Here is a 20,666-nt window from a genome sequence, read left to right on the forward strand (position 1 = left end):
TGATAGTTGAGGGGTGATCATCATCGCTTACCTGCATTGAAATGGAAGACGTCAGGCCATTTCAAGGCTGGGGCAAAGGTGCTGCCGTAGCAAAGCACCCCTGCTTGATCAACTCACCCGAGCCAGGGAGGCTTAGGGTCGGTGTGCTCTGGAGCGGAGAATGCATTGTGACAATGGACGGGTGGAAAAGAGGGACGCATTTTTCCCGTACGAGGACCGTATAGGTCGTGCTGGTGGCAGTCGAGGTGTAACCGAGACGATCCAGCAACGCAGCCAAGCCTCCACCAGATGTTCTGCCCCCGTGGTCTTGTCATTCTTGTCACTTCTTGTCGATCGAGAGTGGTCGGGGTCATCGGCCAGTGAAGCGGCGGTCAATTGCCGTCCGGCATATCATCAGCCAAGGAAGCGGTGTTGCGACATGTGGCAACATGTGAGAGCTGTTCCTGTTCGGGGAAAAGGACGATGTGATCCTGCTTTATCATCCGCCCCGTGGTTGATGGAGAAAGGAAAGTGGCCCGTGGGGGTCTCGTAGTTCAGTGGCTTGAAGACAGATGCAACGTCGTCTGATATCGGTATTTGAAGAGTGTCAGTTAGCTAACAATCAGAGCTCCGTTCACATTTACCGTGAAAGCGAATTTCGACAATGATTCCCTTCGACCGTGAATGGAGACTGTCTTTTCGTGCGCATATATCAGGATCCTATACCATAATTCGCGGGCCTCTGTACAAGGGTCGTCTAGGCTCCACGAGGATGAAATACGAGCACAAGTGCAGGCGCAAGCAGTGCTGATGGCAGCGCTAAGACGTCTACTTGAGTAGACACTCGCATACCTGCCTAGGTACAAGAAATGTACTCGATGAGTGCTTAGTGCCTGACAAAATACTTGGGGCGACATGATAATGCTGATTCACCGCATACTGTACATGTAAGGTAGGTGGTACTGAGGTAGTCAGGTAGGTAAAGGTGACCACCGCTTAGGGACCTCCGAAATCTCCAGGGGCGGCAGTGCTTATTAACTACCCCGAAATGCTCATAAGTTTTACCCAAGACAAGTTCACATCACGGCTTCAGAACTTCTCGTTTTGATCGTCTCTTGTGAATGGGAGAAGGAGGAGATGCACCAAGCCATCCGAGGAAGTCGCGATGGGATCAGGGCGATTTGGCTCATTATGCAAATAACAACATCCTCAAGTGCTATCTCTGGTTATTACTAGTAGTGACTCGTCCATCGCTTTGAAATCCCCGAGGGTGCACCAGGGTCGGAATCAAACCAAACTCCTGTCCCAACCACACTCTCATCCATCAGCATCCTATACAGCACATTTCCACCATGAATGAAAAGCTCGCCGGGTCTACCAAAGCCCATGTTTCCGCCATCATCCGTGGGGACGGCGATGTGTCCGATCAAGTCGCCGCTTGGGTTCCAAACATACACTCCCGTGAGGCTCAATCCCCACAGATTGCCCGCCATATCAGTCTTGATACCATCGTTCGCGCCAAGGTCATAGGGCATCGCAAAGACTCTCCGATCCGTGACGAATGGACCGGCAGATCCACCGGCCCCAGAGGGCACGTTCTTGACGTTGAGTCCATAAGTCGTCCTGGGGCCCTGGTAATCTGTCTCGCCACTACTGACACGAGCACCTGTATCTCCGACATAAAGGACCGTTCCATCCGGTGAGTGAGTGATACCGTTGGGTCTACCAAAACCATCCGCAGCGACGCGTGTTGTGTTGGATACCGGGTCGTACCGATAGATCTGGTTCGGCAGAAGAGGATCCGGACGCAGACCTTCGTCGGATCCGTATGTTGGATCTGTGAAGTACATTGTGCCGTCGGGGAGCACGGTCACATCGTCAGGAGCGTTGTAGTGATACACCCCGAGAGAAGTGGTGAGTGGTGTCACTTTGTATGGCGGATAAGGACTGATCGAAAACAATCCTCCTGGCGGATTATTCTTTGTATTGCCCCATGCCACCATTGCAAGCCGATCCGAATCAGTCGAGCCTTTCTCTTGTTCTTTGTACCGCACGCCAGAGATCGGATTGGAAATAGATGTCAAATTGAGGATCTCCCACGATGGTTTTGTGTGCACATTGGCAACGCGAACAAGAACCTGTTCAGCATCACTGCTGCCAGATACATTGAGGCGATCACTGTTTACGAAATAAGAGTCGGTCGGAGGGTGGTATATGCCGCCTTCATAGAACAGTCGTTTGCTTTCATTGAAAACAACCAAAAGTTGAGGATTTGACCCGAGGATTTTGTCAAAAGCCGGCGAATAACTGTCGAATGGCGAGACAGAAGAGTTGTCTCGTCGTCGTGAAATGTGCATGGACCCAACAAATGCCCATGAAAGCGAGGTTAAAACGAGCAGCAAGACTTGAGGGGCCGACATGATGGCAAGAATCGAAACTATCTTAAATATGGAACCGGGAAATGCGCACCTCTTTCGCAGAGTTGTAAGACTGTTGGGATAGTCCATGTGCCCTCTTTTATAGTATTTCCGTCCATGATTACGAGATGTTTCTTTTGAGGCTGCCTGACTGCCCGGTCATCAATGACACTTTGAGCCAGGATGCTAGCCATGCCAGTGTCGTCAATTGAGGCTGAGGTCCTTGGCAAATGTAAATGCAATCTTCATTGGGGCAACTATAGCGGAACCCGCGATTGCTCGTGGGATGCTGCAAGATAAATGTGAGGCCTACTTTGAAGCCTCGATCCGTAATGGGCGAAGTGACTCGGCAATGAATAGCGAAACTCGGAATGGCTGAGGCCACCAGGCTGCCTTAATTGTTCCACTCTTCCTTTTCTTTCAACAAAAGCTTCTCACAATATGCTTGACTCGGGCCCTAAGCTTGCTCATTTCGCTTGGCTGTTGATCTGACCTGCTCGAGGCTGAAATGGGAACAAAATCCTCTTTGCCAAGGTTGGAAGGAGTTACATTTTGACGTTGTTGCACGTGTTCCGGCGCTAATGATTGCGAAACGTAGAGGACGAGCCTCTTCAGACACGGCAATGGCGCGATGCCGAACACCGTGTCCCTCAGGGAATGGCAGAGAAGGTCTCTGACTCTCAGGACTCTGGTCAGCGACCATCTCGGTTCACCATCGAACAGAGTTCTCGACGTTTCGCAACATATGAGGCGTACATGCGAAGATGTCCATCTCCTTGACTGCGTTTATCCAGGAGAGTCAGTCTAGTTTTGGTTTGCGGAATTGGAGATTGGAAGGAACCTACCGTCTCGTCTAGACCAAGATCGACTGTTGAAGGCTTAATGTATTCATGAGATAGTAACCACGTGGACGATCTGGAGACTCCAGCCTCATACCATTGAACCAGGCTCGAAGACCCATTTCCCCATCCTGTCCTAATTCGAGCATTGAAATTTTGCCGAGTCGCCTGCGTTCATTGCATTCGCAACGAGATGTGCCTCAGTCTCGATCTTCGTTGGTACAGCCACGTGCGCGGTGTAGGTGCATAGAGCAACGACGAACTCGGATCACTTGTTGACTGGCCAATGACTGTACTGTCCAGGGGATCGTAGTGGATCGTCGTTCACTGGAGCATGATCACTTCCACCTACCCCTTGCCAGCCTGACATCAATTCTGGGTCAATGTTGTCCCAGCTTGTCCGAACAACGTTTGTCTCGGTCAGACTCGGATGTCGAGAGTGAACGCTGTAGACGCCCTCATTGTGGAGCGCATGACTCTCGGAGCTTGCGTTGACTTCGGCGTTATCTAGCTGATTTGTTTGATAATAAGGCGGTGCATTCCAGAATGTGTCGGAGTCGTAGCCATATACGAACGGGACGCCACCATCGGAACCATGGCCCTGCGAGGGGGAATTTTGGTAGGCGACGGAGTCATTGGAGGGAGGATTCATCAAGGATGGGTCGACGGCGAATGCATTCGTGGGGGACATCTCATTGAAACTTCCTTGCTGAAGTGTGAGATCATTGCCGAGCCAGGCCTGTTGGCCATTGGCGCTGTCGACGAAATCATGGCCCATGGCCGGTGTCGCGAAACCTTCAACTTGGGATGTGGTGTATGCATCTGGTGCGCGATGATCGTCGTGGCCCGCAACGGCATCTTGGCCGCGATCACGCCTGCCAGTCGTCGCAAAATCATCTCTTCGTTGATGTCGTCGTGAGTGTCGTAGTAAAACGTCGCTATCGCATGATCATCGGTCAATATCGATTCCTTCAACCTTTTGCATATGTACTTTGCAGTATATAGAGAGAGTACTTCGTAGATGGCATGACGTAACAGAAGGCACCCTCGACACGATTTGACAAAGGACGGTAAGACGAAGCACACTCACCTTCTTGCATAGCGCTTTCCACAGACCGAGCATTCGTAAGGTCGCTCGCCAGTATCTGTAGGATATCAGCAAAAGAATTCTAGCAAGCGGCTAAAGGGCGCGGCATTACGCGTTCGCAGGTGGCGGTCGAGATGTTCAACTTTGGAAAAGACGCGGTCACACTCCGGGCAGTGTTTGCTGGTAGGTCGCTGATGTTGTGATACTTTGCCCATCTTTAGATGAGAATCGGCGATAGAGATGGTTTGTAGGTGTGAGCATGGCGTGCAGAGTTTGTTCAAGATTAAGCAGGACGCGAGACGCAGGGTAGAGTTGATATTTGGTGGTTGGAAGGCCGAAGGTCAGGCTAGGTAACGTGATGGTGAAGATTAAAAAAGTATATACTGATGCACGGTGCACGGGATCGGATTAATAATGATGCGGGGGAGACACTTGAGGGAAGCAAGTCAACACCTAAACAATTCACGAGGATGGACAATCTCATCTCGATATCATTCTCCTATCGACGACTTCTCATATCAGAACTCTGTACTAACTACGTGCTCTTTGAAGCATCCTTGTCATAATACTGAGTAAAATCGTGTCTCAAAATATTCAACCCCTACAAACAATCGAACCTTGTTAGCAACAACGCGATATTGTCAAAGTTAAAGAACATGCAAAGGGAAGCCAAACACTTACCAGGCACAGTTCTCGAGCCAATGCTTTATCCTTCTCAGCCTTGTGGCACAACACAAACAATGGGTCCTTCTCTCCTGCTGTTTCGGGATCTTGATCAGAAAGTCGCTTGAAGTTCTCCCTCGACGATGGATTGGTCACTTCCTCCCAAATCTTCTTGCGAATTTCGGCATATTTATCCAGGATCTTATCGGTTGCAAGGCCTTTGTCGATGCCATTAAGACAGTCAAACAGACTTCCAACATCTGCGATACCACCTGTGAGGCCCAATCCACCACTAACGAAATCATAAATCAGCTCGTCATTCCGAATCGTGATGTATATACCCCAAGGCTCAAAACTTACAAAGGGTTACACAAATGCGCGGCATCCGCGACCAAAATGAATCTGCCCACTCTGAAAGACGGAGCGCAGCGTTGCTGCATCTTGTACGGGCTGATATTGGTGATTTTATACTCTCCTGGCTTCGGACTTCCAGGGAGAAGTTCCTCGTACCTCCTCGGTTGTCGAGCGAGGTACTCTTCCGTCGAGAGACCTGCAACTTCTGCATAACTGACTCTGTACAGACCGTCGTTTGTAATCTTTGCAACCATGTGCCAGTTGGTCGGGTGTATAAAGTAATTGGTATCCGAGTACCCGAACTTGGTAAAGTCGTAGTATACCTATTGATAAAAGCAGTGTCAGCCCAGAGAGGGATCTTTTATCACACCGTCATCGTCGTCGTGTTCTTCCACACGGAGGGCGCCGCAGGCATATGTGCAAAGACTCACATTCGTGGCAATGATCTGTGCATCCAGGGCCTCGCCGGGATAATTCATGTCCCCAAAGAGCGACCGTCGGACCTGACTGTTCGCCCCATCACATCCGACGATATAATCGGCCTCGTGCCTTTGTTGACCTTCGGGCGTCTCGACGATGACCCAAGCCTTGGTTTCGTCCTGCCCGATGTCGACCACCTTGTGGTTCCAGCGCACGTTCGCCTTGGGCTGACGCTCGAGGTGCTCGTAGAGTAGTTTGCAGAGCCGGTCGAGTGGCAACACCACCATCCGGTCCTCCTCGGGCGTGATGACATCAAAGTACATTGACGCGACCGGTGTTCTGTCCATCTTCCGCCACGTGAAATCTCGCGGCATGTAACCCGCGGCGAAGACGTCGTCGTAGACACCCGCCCTTTTCAGTTCCGCCACGGCCGGAGGCGCGTAGTGCGCCGCCCTTGGTTGCAGGCTGACCGATCGGTCGGCGTCGAAGAGTTCGACGTTGACCCCGTTCTTGGCCAGCATCAACGCCAAAAGAAGACCGCTGGGCCCGGCTCCCACACATATCACTTTTGAGATGGTCATCCTGTAACTTCCTCCCCCTTTTTGCCTCTTCAGTGAGAGCTCAGTTCGTGTGTCTCAAAGGATCAAGTTCTGTCGTCCTTGAGCGCTCTCTCTCAGTCACAACACAAAAGAAAAGAAGGTGCTGTGTGTTCGGTCAAGTATTCGTACTTTTGTGATTTTAAAATTACAGTACAGTGTACAACCAAGAATCATGAGACTGGCCAGCTCTGTCTATTTTTTATTTATTTATCAGAGCCCCTCTCAAACTCCCCAACACCACCTAGTAGGTATCCGCCCAGAAAAGGAAGAAAAAGTGCGGGGCCCCTCCAGTGGACTTCGATGTGGAACAAGTGGTGTGGAAGTGGAACAGTTTTCCTTCCGTTACCGGGACCATGGGGAAGAAATTGTTCTGAGCTGTGAAATACGATGGCTGACCGTCATATGGTACCTACATCATCCATTGGTAAAGGTAGTTGGGGATGATAATGCCGAGGGGGAAGATGCTCATGTTAAGTTGTGGGTTGATCTTTGCGTCCTTTTTTTGCTCACGAGAGTATTACTGTAGTCAAGATTCCTGTTGCCAAATGACCCTCAGTCCTGGAAAAAGTCGTGGAAGAGATCTTTGATTGTCCTACTGTAGGCACGCGTCTACCCTGTGATTGAACTCGGGCACAGCTGAGGCTCAAAGACAAACTTCCCCTTGCCGCAAAACCATCCCACAACATCGATCGCATGTTATGCCTAGAGTACCCAATCCCTTGCAGGTCCATGCCACAAAAGAGAAAAAATCGTGTCTGTAATCCAACAACCTGTCCACGCATCGCTATGCAAAATTGAGCAACTTTCAATCAATCCAAAAAAACACAAGGAAAATAGACAAAAGAGTGCCCGTCAGGCGTCGCAATCTGTCATCTGCTCAACCCGTCACCATCATTCGGTTGTCAGCCTCAGTCTCCACATCAAATTCGGAACTCAATTCAGGCGTCATGGGATCGCTCGAGACAGCCTCGTCCTCGGCCTCGCTCAATGAACCCATGCCGATTCCACTATCGTATCGCCGTCGAGGTTTCTTCTTCATGATGCCCAACCCCGGCACTATACCGCGTCTACTGCCAGCGCCGCCGGTCTTCTTTCCCTTGCCCCTTCCGATCTCGACACTGCCTGGAACGTGGTCGTCATCGTCGTTGTACAGGGGTTCATACTCTGGACTGGAGAACCGAACGACGCTCGCAGGGGTCATGGGTAGGATGGGATCGGATACGAGATCGTCACTCTCGATTTGCCAGTTGGCGTGACGGACCGTCGCGCCTCGAATGTAACCCTTTCTCTGCTCGGCGACCTTGGCCACGGCACGCGTGAACTCGACGCTCATGTGATCCACGACGCGAGAGGCGTGTTGGATCTCGGCATTGTACCGATCCTCCAGCTTGACATTGAGGTGCTTGAGCTTCTCAATCTCCGCGTCGGCCGAGGCCAGTGCCGTGGAGAGATTTGAGATGCGCGAGTTCAGTCCGCCGATTTCTTCTGCGTGAGTCTTGGTGGAATTCGTGTGAGCGGACCTGGAGGACTCGAGTTCCTGTTCGAGTCGTGAGAGGTGCTGTTTCGCAACGTCAGCCTGTTGTCGGGCGCTGGCGAGTGCTGATTCTAGGTCGTTGATTTTCCGTAGCCGTTCCACCGCAGATTCTTCGGCCGCACGACGACCCCGAGTCTCGGCCGAGACTTTGGCATCCATATCCGATATCTCTTGAGTTGTCGCAGCGTGGATCTCTTGGAGAGTGGCAGCATGTTCTGCCTCTGTCTTTTCGAAAAGTTCCTCCATCTTTTTCACCTCGAGGCGGTAGCTTTCAATCTGGACGATCAGACGCTGGTTGTTGGCCTCGTGCTCCCGTGCTTCTCTCTCGAGAGCCTGAGATCTCATTCTGATATCGAGCATCTCTTCAGCGTTCTTGTCGACCGTCTCTTCGAGCTCTTTGATTCTACTGCTGGCCTCCTGGGCTCGAACGATTGCGTGATCAAAGTTACCCTTGAGACATCGACGTTCGTCTCTCATGGACTTGAGCTCAGCTTCACGTTCTCGAACCCGATCAGCCAGCTTCTTGAGCTTCGCCAGAGCTTCCGGTATGAGAAGAGCGTTTTCAAAGGAAGCGACTGTTTCGCCAGGGACTATTCTCTCAAGCTCAAGGCGCATATCGAGAAAATGTTGTTTGATAGTTGCCACACAATCTGAAGGATCGTCATCATAAGCACGAGGGGAGAAGCCCAAGCTCTTGATCTCCAGATCAAGAGCCTTGAGAGCCAGTTCTGCATCTTCGGCTCGATTCGTTGCAGCCGCAAGCTCTTTCGACAGAATTTGATCGTCCCGAGGTGGACTTGGCAGGTTGGGATGAATTCTTGGACGGACTGGCGAATCTTCAAAGGCAATGGTGTTGGTAGATATACTTCGGGTTGAGGTGAAGAGGGACTGTTTATCTCGACGTGCATTTTCAAGATCTGACTCCATGAGCGGATCAAGTGCATCTGACTGCGGGTTGTCGTCTGCGGCTGTCTCATCTTCGAAAATGGGGAATGCGTCATCGTCGTCTCCAGCATTGCTGAAACTCTGTTGAAGTTGTTCGATTTCAGCCTGCATCTCATTTATTCTAGTCTGGCTGGAACATAGTTCCTCTGCAGGGTCATTGCGGTGTTGTGCTTCGGCCAGTTCTGCCTTGAGCTTCTGGATTTCGTTGTTTCTGAGTTCCAGCTGATGTTCTAGTTTCTTGTTGGTCTTCTGGTCTGCATAGTACTGATTCATGGTTTCGCTAAGACCGTGCCGCCTAACCTGTCTGACTGTTCTGGGAGTAAGACAATCTGTGTACGGCTGAAACTGTACTTCGTCATGGTCCTGATATCTTGTGACGGCTGGAGTTGATGCTCGTCTGAGTTTGGGAGTTTTCAGGGAGGCCTTGCCAACAGCAGGAGTCAGACCAGTAGAGCCTTCAAGAAGTACCGAGTCGGAGAACCGTAACTTCTTGTGAGGTCCCTTCTTCAGCGGTGTTGTGGTCTGGTAACTGGGAGCACCTGTCGGCTTTGGTGGAGAAATAGCCGAACTCTTGCGCTTTGAGCCACGAGTCTCCATGTTTGCTGTTAGGGTTGGAGAATGACCTGCTTATGGAGGAAGAATCAGAAAGGTTTAAAGATTCAAGATCCCAAGACTTTATACGCAGTACAGCTCACAAAGACGGTGGAGGCAGTGAGGGCTCGAATGTTTATGTTGCCTCCGAAAATGAGGCCGATACCAATACAGATTTCCCGAAGCAGTTTAGCTCTAACACCGGGGAGCTTCACCAACTCCACGCCACGCCAAACGCGTGAAGTCGCGTTTCGTGTCGCAGCTCAAGTTCCAAATTCATTGGATATTGATTGCCTGAGAAAACAATGCCATGTTGTCACTTGTTCGACCGGGAGGCAAAGAGGGTGCTGCGAGGATAGCCCTACCCTGGCCTAGCTGGCTACCAATGCTGCTGTTGCCTGACACGGAGGATGACTTAGCCATGTCTTAATCGCTTCCCCGAGTGCACCGCGCCTCATCTGTGGAGTCAGTTGCTGATTGTCCCTTCAATTAGGACACAAAGGGTCCTTTGATGCTTGCTTGAGACTGTATGGAACACGATAGTCCGCTCCATATCACTGCTCTAGATTTAGTGGAGGCAGTTAGCTTTGCACATAGTCATCTTCTACCAGCCAGCTGTCACGTGTAACACGAGTGCTCGTAAATTGCCCGGTGTTGGGCATCTATCTGCATGGCTGCTCATGTCTTATCCATGGCCATATTGATATTCGGTTTCCATGACAGAAAGATGAGATGATGGGAGGCCATAGTCCCTGGTTGTGATGAGTATTCATAATTCACATATCGAGGCCCAACCAAAATGTCCTTGGACCGGGAAGAACATTCCTATACCTGTAACAATTCAGTGGATCTTTGAGGTTCATGCCTCAGATACGGAGTCCGTTTGGCTGGCGTAATGTACTGAGTATTCCATTGGGGACATTGATAGTTGCAGACCACTCATTACAATATTGGATTCTCATACTGAGTCCTGAAGTCCAATTGAATGGAATCAGGACGATTCGTCATAGATAAATGAATACTCAAATCATGATGGTAAGCATTCACTTGTTGCTCGGTGCTCACATTCTGTAAATCTATATTTGGCGTGATGTCATCGTATTTTTTTGTTGGGTGTGACGAATTCAATATTGCGAGAAACTTTTTCTGCTACGGCGAGAAACATCAAATATTATGGCCACCACTACCACCACCACCACCCCCCTTTCTCTTCTATGGTAACATTCATTGCTTCCATTCGATAGATAGTCTGTCGCATCGCCTATCCGTATCATGTCCTCGACTCCCTCGTCCACCTCGTCCTCCGACGAACCACCCGCACGGGGTTCTCACCACAGTCAATACCGACTGCGTGTGACCGCAGGACCGTCACACGACCCATCGACCCACCAACTTGTCCCCGTCAACGCCTCTGAGACGCTCACCTTCGAGAACGACCACATCATTCTTTCTCTCGCCGTCAGGATACGACATTTCACGGGCTACCCGAACGACTCCCCGACGACGTCACCTTACTTTGACCACTCCCTGCACTCCAGCGACCAGTACTCGATATCCTTTTCGTTCATACCCAAAGTGGACATCCCAGGAGGAGATCTGATATTCGGAAACGATTTCGATCGACCCATACGAGACAGACTCCCTCCCGGGTTCAACCAAGCATTCAAATTCGTCAAGTGGTGGATCGACCCCGGTCTCGAGGGGGACGTGTACGCCGACAAGCCGTCCCTCTTCGGTCCGGCCTTGAGCAGTTGGAACGTCCTACACATTGGAGACAAGGTCGTCGAGCAAGATCAATTACAAGCTCCAAACGCATGGAAGATACCCAACGCGACGTCCTTCCACGAGACCGTCGTCGAAGAAGGAGCCGAAGGTTCAGGCGAGGAGGTCCGCAAGGATACCGGAATCCCAGCCGACTCGGCGGCCCGCAAGAAATACTTTTTGACACCGGCGAATCGAGACAAGTTTGTTTTTGAAGCCGGACGCCTTTTCCAGTCGGATTTCGGAAACCCCTACCTCGACTTCAACGACTTTTCACTCAAACTTCCCGGGTTCAGTCTAAACGTGATCAAATACGTAGACGCAAAGACTCACGAATTACGATACACTCTCAAGAATAAATCGACGGACGAAATTTATGCCTCTGTCATGTTCACCCTGCTTTTCGGTGAGGAATTAGAACAAGTCAAGAAGGAACAAGGCGAGGCGAATGTCGATACTGATGATGGCGATGATGACGACGATTTTAGAGATGCAAACGAAAACACATCGAATCATGATGATGACGACGACGATGTCGATTGAGTTTGGTCGGGGGTCTTGGGGATGTATCGTTTCTGGACAACAACAAAGCATGAACGATCGGCGTGGGTTGTGTATACCTACCTAGGTAGCGTAGCAGAGGACATTTTTTGGGCGCACACATTCAGCGTTTGAGCAATGGCGTGTGTGATATCAATACTGGGCAAGTGTAGAAATACAGGCAAGGAATATACTGGCATAGAATCGAGATTCTTTTTTAATTTCTAGATGTTTACCTACCCAGGTAGTAACCCCAAGTACTGCGTGTCACTACGTGTAGTACTTGACGGACCTCATTGTGAAACACTACTGTATTCCTATATCTCTTTTGCTAGAGAGATGTTCCACGTTTGTCATCCGTCATGTCTATATCGTTGTCCTTGTGCTAGAGGTGTATATTGAACCTTGGTCGTTTACTAGGTACATACACACAATACGATCTCTTATCAAAGCGTACTTTGGCCCGCTGTCGTCCACCACATCCACGTCAGCTGGGTCATTTCATCCCGGGTGTGTTGAACTGTTATCAACGTTTCTACACCCACAACTACTTTGGCCACAGTGTCCGTTTTGATATCAATGTTTGCAAGTTACCGTTGGCCAACTACGACAATGACCTCAGGTACAGCGGCTGGGTGTCAGGGTTGAAAACGAAAGTCACGCGGGAAAGGAACGGTTCAGGGGTAAGATCCCAGTGATCTACCCACTTCTAACTAAAACACATAAAAAAAAGACACGAAAGAAGCAAAAATAAAAGAAGAGAAAACTCTTTTCTCTCCTCTCCCCCTTTAGGGGGAGAGGAGAAACACAGAAAGAAGAAAAAAACACAACAAAGCCCACCCCGGGCCACCACCACAACCACCGCCACCCCCCAGCAACACAACAACACAACAAACGGCCACAAAAGGCACCCACCCGCCCACACACGGGGCACACACAGAAAGGGAGGCCCGCACAGGGACCAACGAGAGAGACTAAGCCCTCAAGGGCCAGTCGTCTGCTTCGACGGCAGCCTCGCCCTGTTGAGGACGGGCGCCGTCACCGCTAGCACCAGCGCCACCGCCACGCAGCACGAGCTCATGGTCCTGGGGACCGTCCGGCTGGACGGCCCACTCCTTGGGCACGGCGCCCAGGCCGCCGTCGCACTTCTTCTTGACGACCATGGCGACGGCGAGGACGAACAGCAAACCGGCAAAGACCAGGACAGGGGCGAAGGTGAGGGCAAAGGTATTTTCGAGCTCCGCGATGCTCTGCGCGAAGATGCTCTCGGTGCCCGCGCGCACAAAGGTGTAGCCGAGCATGAGGACCTGTGCGTCCTCATAGCCCGCGTGGTCCCGGAACTCGGAGCGCGGGCTCCGCAGGAGGTCCAGGAGCGCGGTGGTGCCGTGTTGCATGAAGATTGAGCCGGAAGCGGTGAGGGCAACGGCGGCGCCGAGCCAGAACCCGAAGAGGACAAACACGCGGTTGTGGAGCGGGTGGTGCTGGCCCGCGAGCGGCTGGTAGACGTCCATGATCTGGTTGGCGATGGGAAGGACGACTGAAGACCAGAAACCGATGCACGCAAGCGCGAACTGACGAGCCACGGTCGGCGGGAGACCAGAGGGAAAGATGCGTGGCGTGTTGATGAACAAGATGACAGAGCCGACGAGGATGAAGATGGACGAAATCAGCGTCCAGATCGAGTAGCTCGGCCAGACCGAGTACTTTTCGACCATTCCACCTCCGAGATGGACGTGAATGACGAGTGTGGGGATCACAAAAGCTGCCGTCATGCTGAAGAAGAGATAAAATGCCGTGGGAATCGCCGATGGCTCTGGTTGCGTGACTAGCTGGTAGAATGCGGTGTATGGCAAGACGGTTTGGATGATTCCTGCGGTGAGAAAGACGGCCATGAACAATCCTGTCTTCTTGAAGCTGCGGAGGTAGTGCGTCGGGAAGAGCTGAATGACGGACGACGTCAGAATCTTGAAGTATTGCTGCACAATCAGGAGGAATAGAAGACCGAAACCCAAGCCCATCAAGGCGTGGACATTGCTATCGGACCAAGGGAGCCACGTGCCAGCCCAGTTGAGGGTCATGAATAAGATCAAGATGCTGCCTGAGCTGAAAGCCATGCCTGCTTGATCCATGCGACGGTAGTAACGGTCTCCAGCCATGCTGTGAGTGTAGGTCCAGTGTGCAGAGCCGACAATGGTGATCTTGTTTGGTAGAAGGTATGCCAGACCCACAAAGAGCAGAGTGCCGAGGATGAATGCGGTGTAAAAGGCCCAGTCGTACAAGCTACGACTGTGGACGAACAAGGCGCCAAAGATGGGACCGAGGATCATGCCGAATGAGGTGCTGAGAGTGAGGTAAAAGTCTCGACGAATCTTGTCCATGAATGTATTGCCTCGTTCGAGAAAGAGAATGGCTCCAAGTTGCTGTCCACCTATTCCTATTCCCAAGACGAGTCTTGCGAAATACATGTATCCCATGTAGCGTGTGAAGCCCGCAGATATGGTGCCGAAGAGGACAATGGTGGTGAATGCAATGTAAACAACCTTGAATGGGAAGATTGTGTAGATTTGACCAGCGAAGAGGACACATGCAGCTGCGCCAGTGGCGGTAGCAGAAAAGACCCATTCGAAGCCGAGGACATCAAGGTCGTAGAGGATGGTAGGCATCATGACACCGATCATGCTGTCAATACCGATGGCAATCATGTTCATCATGGCAACTAGGATACCGGTAGAAATCCAACGACGACTTTCCGCAGCAGCTTGAGTAGCCACGTTTTCTTCACCATCATTGGTATCAGTGGTACCGGTGTTGTTTGCGTTGCCATCGGCAGCAGATCCGGTGGTAGGACCAAACACTGGGCTGGTACGAACGAGGTTTCTTGCAAGATTAGACGCAGCAGTGACTGTGACTTGATAGAATGGAGTTGAGTCTCCCCAGAGTGCCATATCGCTGACCTGAGGAGTCTGGTCTGCAGGCAACTCTTCGACAGTCAAGGTGGTCTCAGTCATGATAGGGGGGCCTCGAAGAGGTCTAGGAGAAGACATTGTGGTTTCTGGGATGGTAAATCGGACTCGAGGTGTTGATGAAGATGGAGGAATTTGATAAGAAGGAGTTGAGGACATGGCAATAGTTGTGAAATGGTTGTGGGTTGAAGTCTGTCCGCCGAGACGTTGATTATGTCGTCGATATGCCCACGATGGCTTGGCTATCTCCTGTCTGGCCTCCATGCGTGAGCTTCCTTGAGGCTCCTTTGACGTATTGGGCAAGTTCGCAGCCATATCGAAGCAAGTTTGCTTGCGTGTGTTGGCTGGACAGTACTGAGAACTTGACGGGGTCGGACAAGAGTGAGGAAGGTCTCTACTCGTCTATCAAGCAAGAAAGTACTGACAACGATAGAAATAGATGGACAACAGACAAGGGCTTGACAAAGAAGAAAGTTAGTATGTGCAAAGAGAGAGAACTAGAGGCTTGTTCCTTAGTAGGGCAGAGACAGAAGAAGTTCTGACTGACGACACTGCCTGGGGGCGGTTGATATATGGTATGACGACCCACACATTGATGCTTCCCATAGTCACAACCTCACAGGACATGTTTTTTCGATACTATGCTGCAAATCCTTCTCTCTGTCTTTGATGGGCGTCCAGAGTCATCTTCTGGCACATAACTGCACGGTCGTCCTGCCTACCTGCCCCTTGGCGATGGCTCCTCGACGCTGAACGCCAGACCACCTTCTGATTGTATCGAGCCACGTTAGCTAGACACAATCCTCCCTCACGCCGCATTTGATCGTCCTGGGTGTCAAGCGAGAAGAAAGAGCACAATAGTATCATGACAAGATGGTGTAGGGAGATTTGACGACCTTACAACAGTCTGGAATACCCTCTACCACACCGGGATGCACCTACCCATCTCATCATACATCGGAACATTCCTTACTCCTCTATAACTTCGCCTTTTCTTCTCCTGGGGGAATGATACTGACAGGAGAGTAAGGGACCTGAAGATGATAAAAGACTTGGTCCCAACGATCGTTGCCAAACCAATCTTTCCGCTCACCCTTGGAATTGGTGGCTGAAATCCACGGAGCACCAAAAGCACCAGAGTTCATGGTGACATCGACGACCTTCTTTTTGTTTTCAGGAGACAATGCCTTCTTCATGATCTCCTTGATTTCATCCTGGGGAAAGATGCCCTCCAAGGCCTGCATAACGCCTTCTGGAGTTGAGATATTGATGCCTTTGCTCCAATAACCAGAGCTGAAGGCCGGGAAGGTGGCTTCAAATTTTTCAGCAGGATAATGATCCTTCACATAAGTCGCAATTCGGACTGGCTGTGAATGGTTAGCACTTTGAGAGACGGGATGTATTCTATCGGTAAGGACAACTCACGAAAAGCGACAAGATGGGGAACACTTTGGGAGGAACAACGTCCAGCCCGAGAATCTCCCCAGTCATCTGTGTATCTTGGGATTGGAAAGCCTGCTTGGCTTTTGGCGTGGGCGTCCATGGATTACCAATGCCGTCTCGAGCACCTCCCAAGAAGAACGGAATGATATCTACCGATACTCCATGAGCGTTCAGGAGAGGACGGAATTTGATGATGTTGGTGAAACCGAACCAGGAATAAGGCGACACTTCATTCAATGAGTATATGTTCGGCGAGTCTTATGCACGTTGACGAAGGCGGTCAGAGACATACCACAGTCAATGTATATTTTGAGCTTTCCTCCCTCCGACTTGCCCATGTTTGCGAACTGCGGATCAAATAAATGCCCTTTATTGGCTGTCCTTCACATCAAACGATGAGCTGTTGATGAGCAGTGATTCTTCAATCTTACAATGAAATGGTTTTTGATTATTGTTTCTGACATATATTCAAGGTACACAATACGGTGTAATTAAATTACGGAGTAAGTCGTTGATATTTATTTCTCTGTCGTCTACCGCGATGGAGCCGAGGTGATCCTGATCCACTGTGAATTCCCCATACAATTCAGAGCACCCACCAACCCCTTTTGGAGGATTCCCTCCCTAAGCAATCCATCGGCTACCGAGGTTGACCGTCCACGACTAATCAAAAAATCCCCCAAACATCAGTGGATTGGTATCGCTGACCTTCTCGCAGGAAGTCCGCTCATCGCTCTTGCGTACGTATTTCTGACATTTCAATTCCGGAATGAGGTCTCTGATACTCCAGAGAGCCGAAGACCACCAAGAGACATGACAGCAGGGATGGCGATCATGGTCGAGGAGGCCCCTATACAAGCCATAGACATGTGTATGTCCGCCGCCCATCACAGCCTCGACGGCCAAGGTATTGTACCAGCTTTGGTGTTCTGTGAAAGTGCTTCTTGTTGTTTGAGCACCCTATAACAATGCCCTTTGATTCTGCTTACCCGCCGTTATCGATACCTGATGTTGACCTGTTTTCATTCCTCTTTGATCGCAATGACCGGGAGTTCCCAGATGATCATGGTGAGTAGAGAGTGCCCAGTTGACGATCAACGGGAAACGACAGACCTCACGCTAACCTTTGACAGTCATCCTGGTCGATGTTACCACTCGCACACAGCATACATACAGGCATATCTGCGAGACAGCAGAAAAGTTTGGGAAAGGACTGAAGTCCCATTGGAATTGGCAAAAGGGAGATGTGATGGCCATCTTCAGTCCTAATAGTGCTGAGATAGCATCAGCAACTTTCGGGACACAATGGGCCGGTGGTGTTGTCTGCCCATTCAACAATCAGTACACCACAACGGAACTCGCGTCGCAACTGAAATCTTCTCAGTCCAAAGGTCTTCTCACCCATGTGACTTGTCTTCAAGTTGCACGAGAGGCTGCTCGCCTTGCTGGACTTCCATGGAGCCGTATCATACTTGTCGGCGAGCAGGATCCGGAAGGACGATGTAGACATTACTCGAGCCTCTTCGATGATTCGACTGCGATCAAGAAAGCCAGCATTGATCCTGAGAACGACCTCTCCTTCCTCGTCTACAGTTCAGGAACCACAGGTTTGCCCAAAGGAGTCATGCTCTCCCACAAAAACATCGTTGCCAACGTCCTACAAGTAACGATACCAGATCTTGGAAATGTCAATTGGCAGCGAGACCAATATTTGGGTTTCCTACCTATGTACCACATCTACGGCGAGTTCTGTCATTGCCAAATACTTTCCCAATGACCAAACTAACCTCGCTCATCATCTACAGGCATCGCCGTATCAGTATTGGCTCCCGTATACCGCGGACTCACAATGCACATCATGCAAAAGTTTGATCTGGATTGTCTGTGCCAGGTCATCCAAGAGAGTAAAATCACCATAGTATACGTCGTTCCACCCGTGGTTCTCCTGCTCGCCAAACATCCTGTCGTAGATAAGTACGACTTGAGCTCGTTGAGAATGTTGCACTCGTCTGCCGCCCCATTGACCGACGACTTGGTCGGAATGATCCACAAGAGGCTCAAGGTTCCCATCAAACAAGGCTACGGAATGTCGGAAGCTTCACCGGGAATTGCAGGTCAGGTATGTACTATTGTCGTCCCTTGAATTACGCGGGTGGAGGCCCTTTCACTGACACACATCCACAACAGCCATGGAATGATTGGAACAAAACGATCGGATCAGCCGGTACCCTCGCCCCTTCAATGTCAATGAAACTTGTGAACAACGCCGGCACCGAAGTTCCCATCGGGGAAGAAGGTGAGATATGGATCAAAGGCCCCAACATATTCAAAGGATACTTTCAAAACCCCCAGGCGACAGCGGAGGCGGTGGATGCCGACGGCTGGTATCGAACGGGGGACATCGGATACGTGGACAAGAACCACAACATCTACATCACCGACCGAGTCAAAGAACTCATCAAGTACAACGGTTTCCAAGTTGCACCTGCCCAGCTCGAAGGGATCCTGCTCGCGCATCCTGCGGTGAACGACGTTGCTGTCGTGGGAGTTTCTAGCCCTGCCAAAGCGACGGAATTACCCAGAGCGTACATTGTCCCAGCGCAGGGCTTCAAGGGCGACGACGAAAAGCTAGCGAGGGAGATCAGTGACTGGCTCGATCGGCGAGTGGCGCCTTACAAGCGACTCCGAGGTGGCATCAAGTTTATTGATGTGATTCCGAAAAGTGCAGCCGGAAAGGTGTTGAGGCGTCTTTTGGTCGAACAGGCGAAAAAGGAAGAGAGTCAGACTCTTGGTACTTGGAAGCTGTGAAAGTTGCAAGTGGTTGCGTTGTATATCAAACATCCAAAATATTCAATTGGGATGAAAATATGGATCCATAGCATTCTCCGTTCTTTTTTTTTCTTGTAATCCCAGATCTCATTGTGACATATATATATATCTCCTACATTTTTGAAAACAAACTAACCTTTTGAGCCCTCACGTCCAGTTCCTGAGTCCACGCACTTCTTGGCTGAGTGTGTAGAAACCAATAAATCTGCGCGAGATCATCCGGTCTGGACAGGTGCGCATCGACGTCGTCCAACTTTTCCGTCTCCCCTTCCCTCGCCCACTTCCTTCTCGACACGCCACCGATCAACTTCCCATCGACGGGGGTGTCGACGATGATGTGGGCCGCGTGGATCCCTCTCTCTTGGTACTCCCTCGCGACGACCTGGGAGAGACTGCGCAGGCCGAACTTGCCGGGCGAGAAACTGCTCAGCCCGGGGTTCCCCCTCAACCCGCCCGTGGCGCCGGTGTAGATGACGGTCCCCCTTCCCGAGGCCAGCATGTCCGGCAGGACGCACTTGGTGGACCAGAACGCACCGAAGAGGTTGATCTTGGTGAAGTTTTCAAACTCCTCGCTGGTCGTGTCGAGCACGGAGCGGCCGTTGACGCGCCTCGCCCCGGCGTTGTACACCAACACGTCCACGCGCCCTAGTTCGGCGCGGATCCGGGAGAAGCTCGCGAGGACCGACTGCTCCTGCCGTAGGTCGGTGATGTAGTACCGTGACGTGTCGGGCCCGTGGGCTTTTGCAATGTCCGAGACCATGGTTTGGAGCTTGTCTTCGGTCCGCGCGAGGAGGGCGGCGACGTAGCCTTCTGCGACGAAGCGGCGGGCCACTGCTTCTCCTATGCCTGGGCCGGCGCCGACGACGGCCATGACGGGTTTGTTGGATGTGTTGTATGACATTTTTGTTTCTTGATCTGGCTTGCTGGAAGATAGACGTATTGAGGTGGTTTAATTGTGATTGATGATGGTTTGGTCGATTCAGCTGGAGAATGGGCTGAACGAAGCCTGAGATATCAATCTTCTAGTTGAAATACGGCCGTTGGAAGTGGAGTTGTACTCGTAGTATTGTCAAAAGTCAAGATGGCAATTGGCACCATTATCATCAGCACATCATCTCAGTGTCTCATCTAATCATCTTGCATCTCGGTGTGACCGGCACTGCAGGCAATAGAATGGTAAACCTACAGAGTATGATCAATCAGTAATCCAGAAATCGGCGTCGGTGATGTGCCTCGGCCTGACGGTATTTTTGGTCTGTGCCGTGAAACTCCACAAACTGACAATGAAATCAGGGGTAGAAATGATGGGGGATTATTCTGGACCACTTTGATATCTTTTCCTGGACTACGTGCGTATCCTGTCCCTCTCCTCCATTATGTGAATCCTGATGATTTTGTCTTGCTGTCTCAATTCAAACAAGATATGATGGAAGTGGTTGAAAGAATGACTCCCGATAACGAGTTGTTTCTACGGAGTACCTCAATCACAATGATTCACTCTTTTGTGTGAGAGAACCAATCGTCCTGTGCCACTTCCATCAAGGCAATTCGGTAAGTGTTGATAAATGAACAAGAAACAAAACAAAGCTTGAAGATCGACATTTGCATCCCCAGATCTCACACCATGACTGTGATAGACCAGCAAGGAGCGTTTCCCAAGGAATCCTCCAGGCCTCAAGAAATGTGGTACTCACCATATAGT

General features: G+C 50.8%; 6 protein-coding genes across 6 annotated transcripts; 1 reads left to right on the forward strand and 5 right to left on the reverse strand.

Moving 5' to 3' along the window:
- Window positions 1-1,211: 1,211 nt before the first annotated feature.
- Window positions 1,212-2,486, reverse strand: PV06_05957 (uncharacterized protein; the record flags this gene model as incomplete). Its single annotated transcript, XM_016407014.1, has 1 exon — window positions 1,212-2,486. The coding sequence occupies one exon, from the start codon at window positions 2,484-2,486 to the stop codon at window positions 1,212-1,214; it is 1,275 nt and encodes a 424-aa protein (XP_016262618.1).
- Window positions 2,487-3,503: 1,017 nt separating this feature from the next.
- PV06_05958 (uncharacterized protein) lies at window positions 3,504-4,013 on the reverse strand (the record flags this gene model as incomplete). The annotated part of the gene is made up of 1 exon (XM_016407015.1): window positions 3,504-4,013. The coding sequence occupies one exon, from the start codon at window positions 4,011-4,013 to the stop codon at window positions 3,504-3,506; it is 510 nt and encodes a 169-aa protein (XP_016262619.1).
- An 805-nt stretch (window positions 4,014-4,818) lies between these two features.
- PV06_05959 (uncharacterized protein) lies at window positions 4,819-6,340 on the reverse strand (the record flags this gene model as incomplete). The annotated part of the gene is made up of 4 exons (XM_016407016.1): window positions 4,819-4,923; window positions 5,004-5,277; window positions 5,346-5,662; window positions 5,771-6,340. 4 exons carry the CDS (start codon window positions 6,338-6,340, stop codon window positions 4,858-4,860), a joined length of 1,227 nt encoding a protein of 408 aa, XP_016262620.1. The 3' UTR covers window positions 4,819-4,857.
- A 407-nt stretch (window positions 6,341-6,747) lies between these two features.
- PV06_05960 (uncharacterized protein) lies at window positions 6,748-10,434 on the reverse strand. The gene has a single exon (XM_016407017.1). The coding sequence runs from the start codon at window positions 9,432-9,434 to the stop codon at window positions 7,236-7,238; it is 2,199 nt and encodes a 732-aa protein (XP_016262621.1). The 5' UTR covers window positions 9,435-10,434; the 3' UTR covers window positions 6,748-7,235.
- A 172-nt stretch (window positions 10,435-10,606) lies between these two features.
- PV06_05961 (uncharacterized protein) lies at window positions 10,607-11,984 on the forward strand. The gene has a single exon (XM_016407018.1). It carries the CDS (start codon window positions 10,701-10,703, stop codon window positions 11,730-11,732), a length of 1,032 nt encoding a protein of 343 aa, XP_016262622.1. The 5' UTR covers window positions 10,607-10,700; the 3' UTR covers window positions 11,733-11,984.
- A 3,685-nt stretch (window positions 11,985-15,669) lies between these two features.
- Window positions 15,670-16,473, reverse strand: PV06_05962 (uncharacterized protein; the record flags this gene model as incomplete). The annotated part of the gene is made up of 3 exons (XM_016407019.1): window positions 15,670-16,059; window positions 16,118-16,392; window positions 16,428-16,473. 3 exons carry the CDS (start codon window positions 16,471-16,473, stop codon window positions 15,670-15,672), a joined length of 711 nt encoding a protein of 236 aa, XP_016262623.1.
- Window positions 16,474-20,666: the final 4,193 nt, after the last annotated feature.

Source organism: Exophiala oligosperma (genome assembly GCF_000835515.1).
Source record: "Exophiala oligosperma strain CBS 72588 unplaced genomic scaffold supercont1.5, whole genome shotgun sequence".
Classification (NCBI taxonomy): domain Eukaryota; kingdom Fungi; phylum Ascomycota; class Eurotiomycetes; order Chaetothyriales; family Herpotrichiellaceae; genus Exophiala; species Exophiala oligosperma.

Bases quoted from the DNA above. Each gene is read 5' to 3' on its own strand.
- PV06_05960 (XM_016407017.1), bottom strand. From the start codon at position 9,434: ATGGAGACTCGTGGCTCAAAGCGCAAGAGTTCGGCTATTTCTCCACCA.
- PV06_05961 (XM_016407018.1), top strand. From the start codon at position 10,701: ATGTCCTCGACTCCCTCGTCCACCTCGTCCTCCGACGAACCACCCGCA.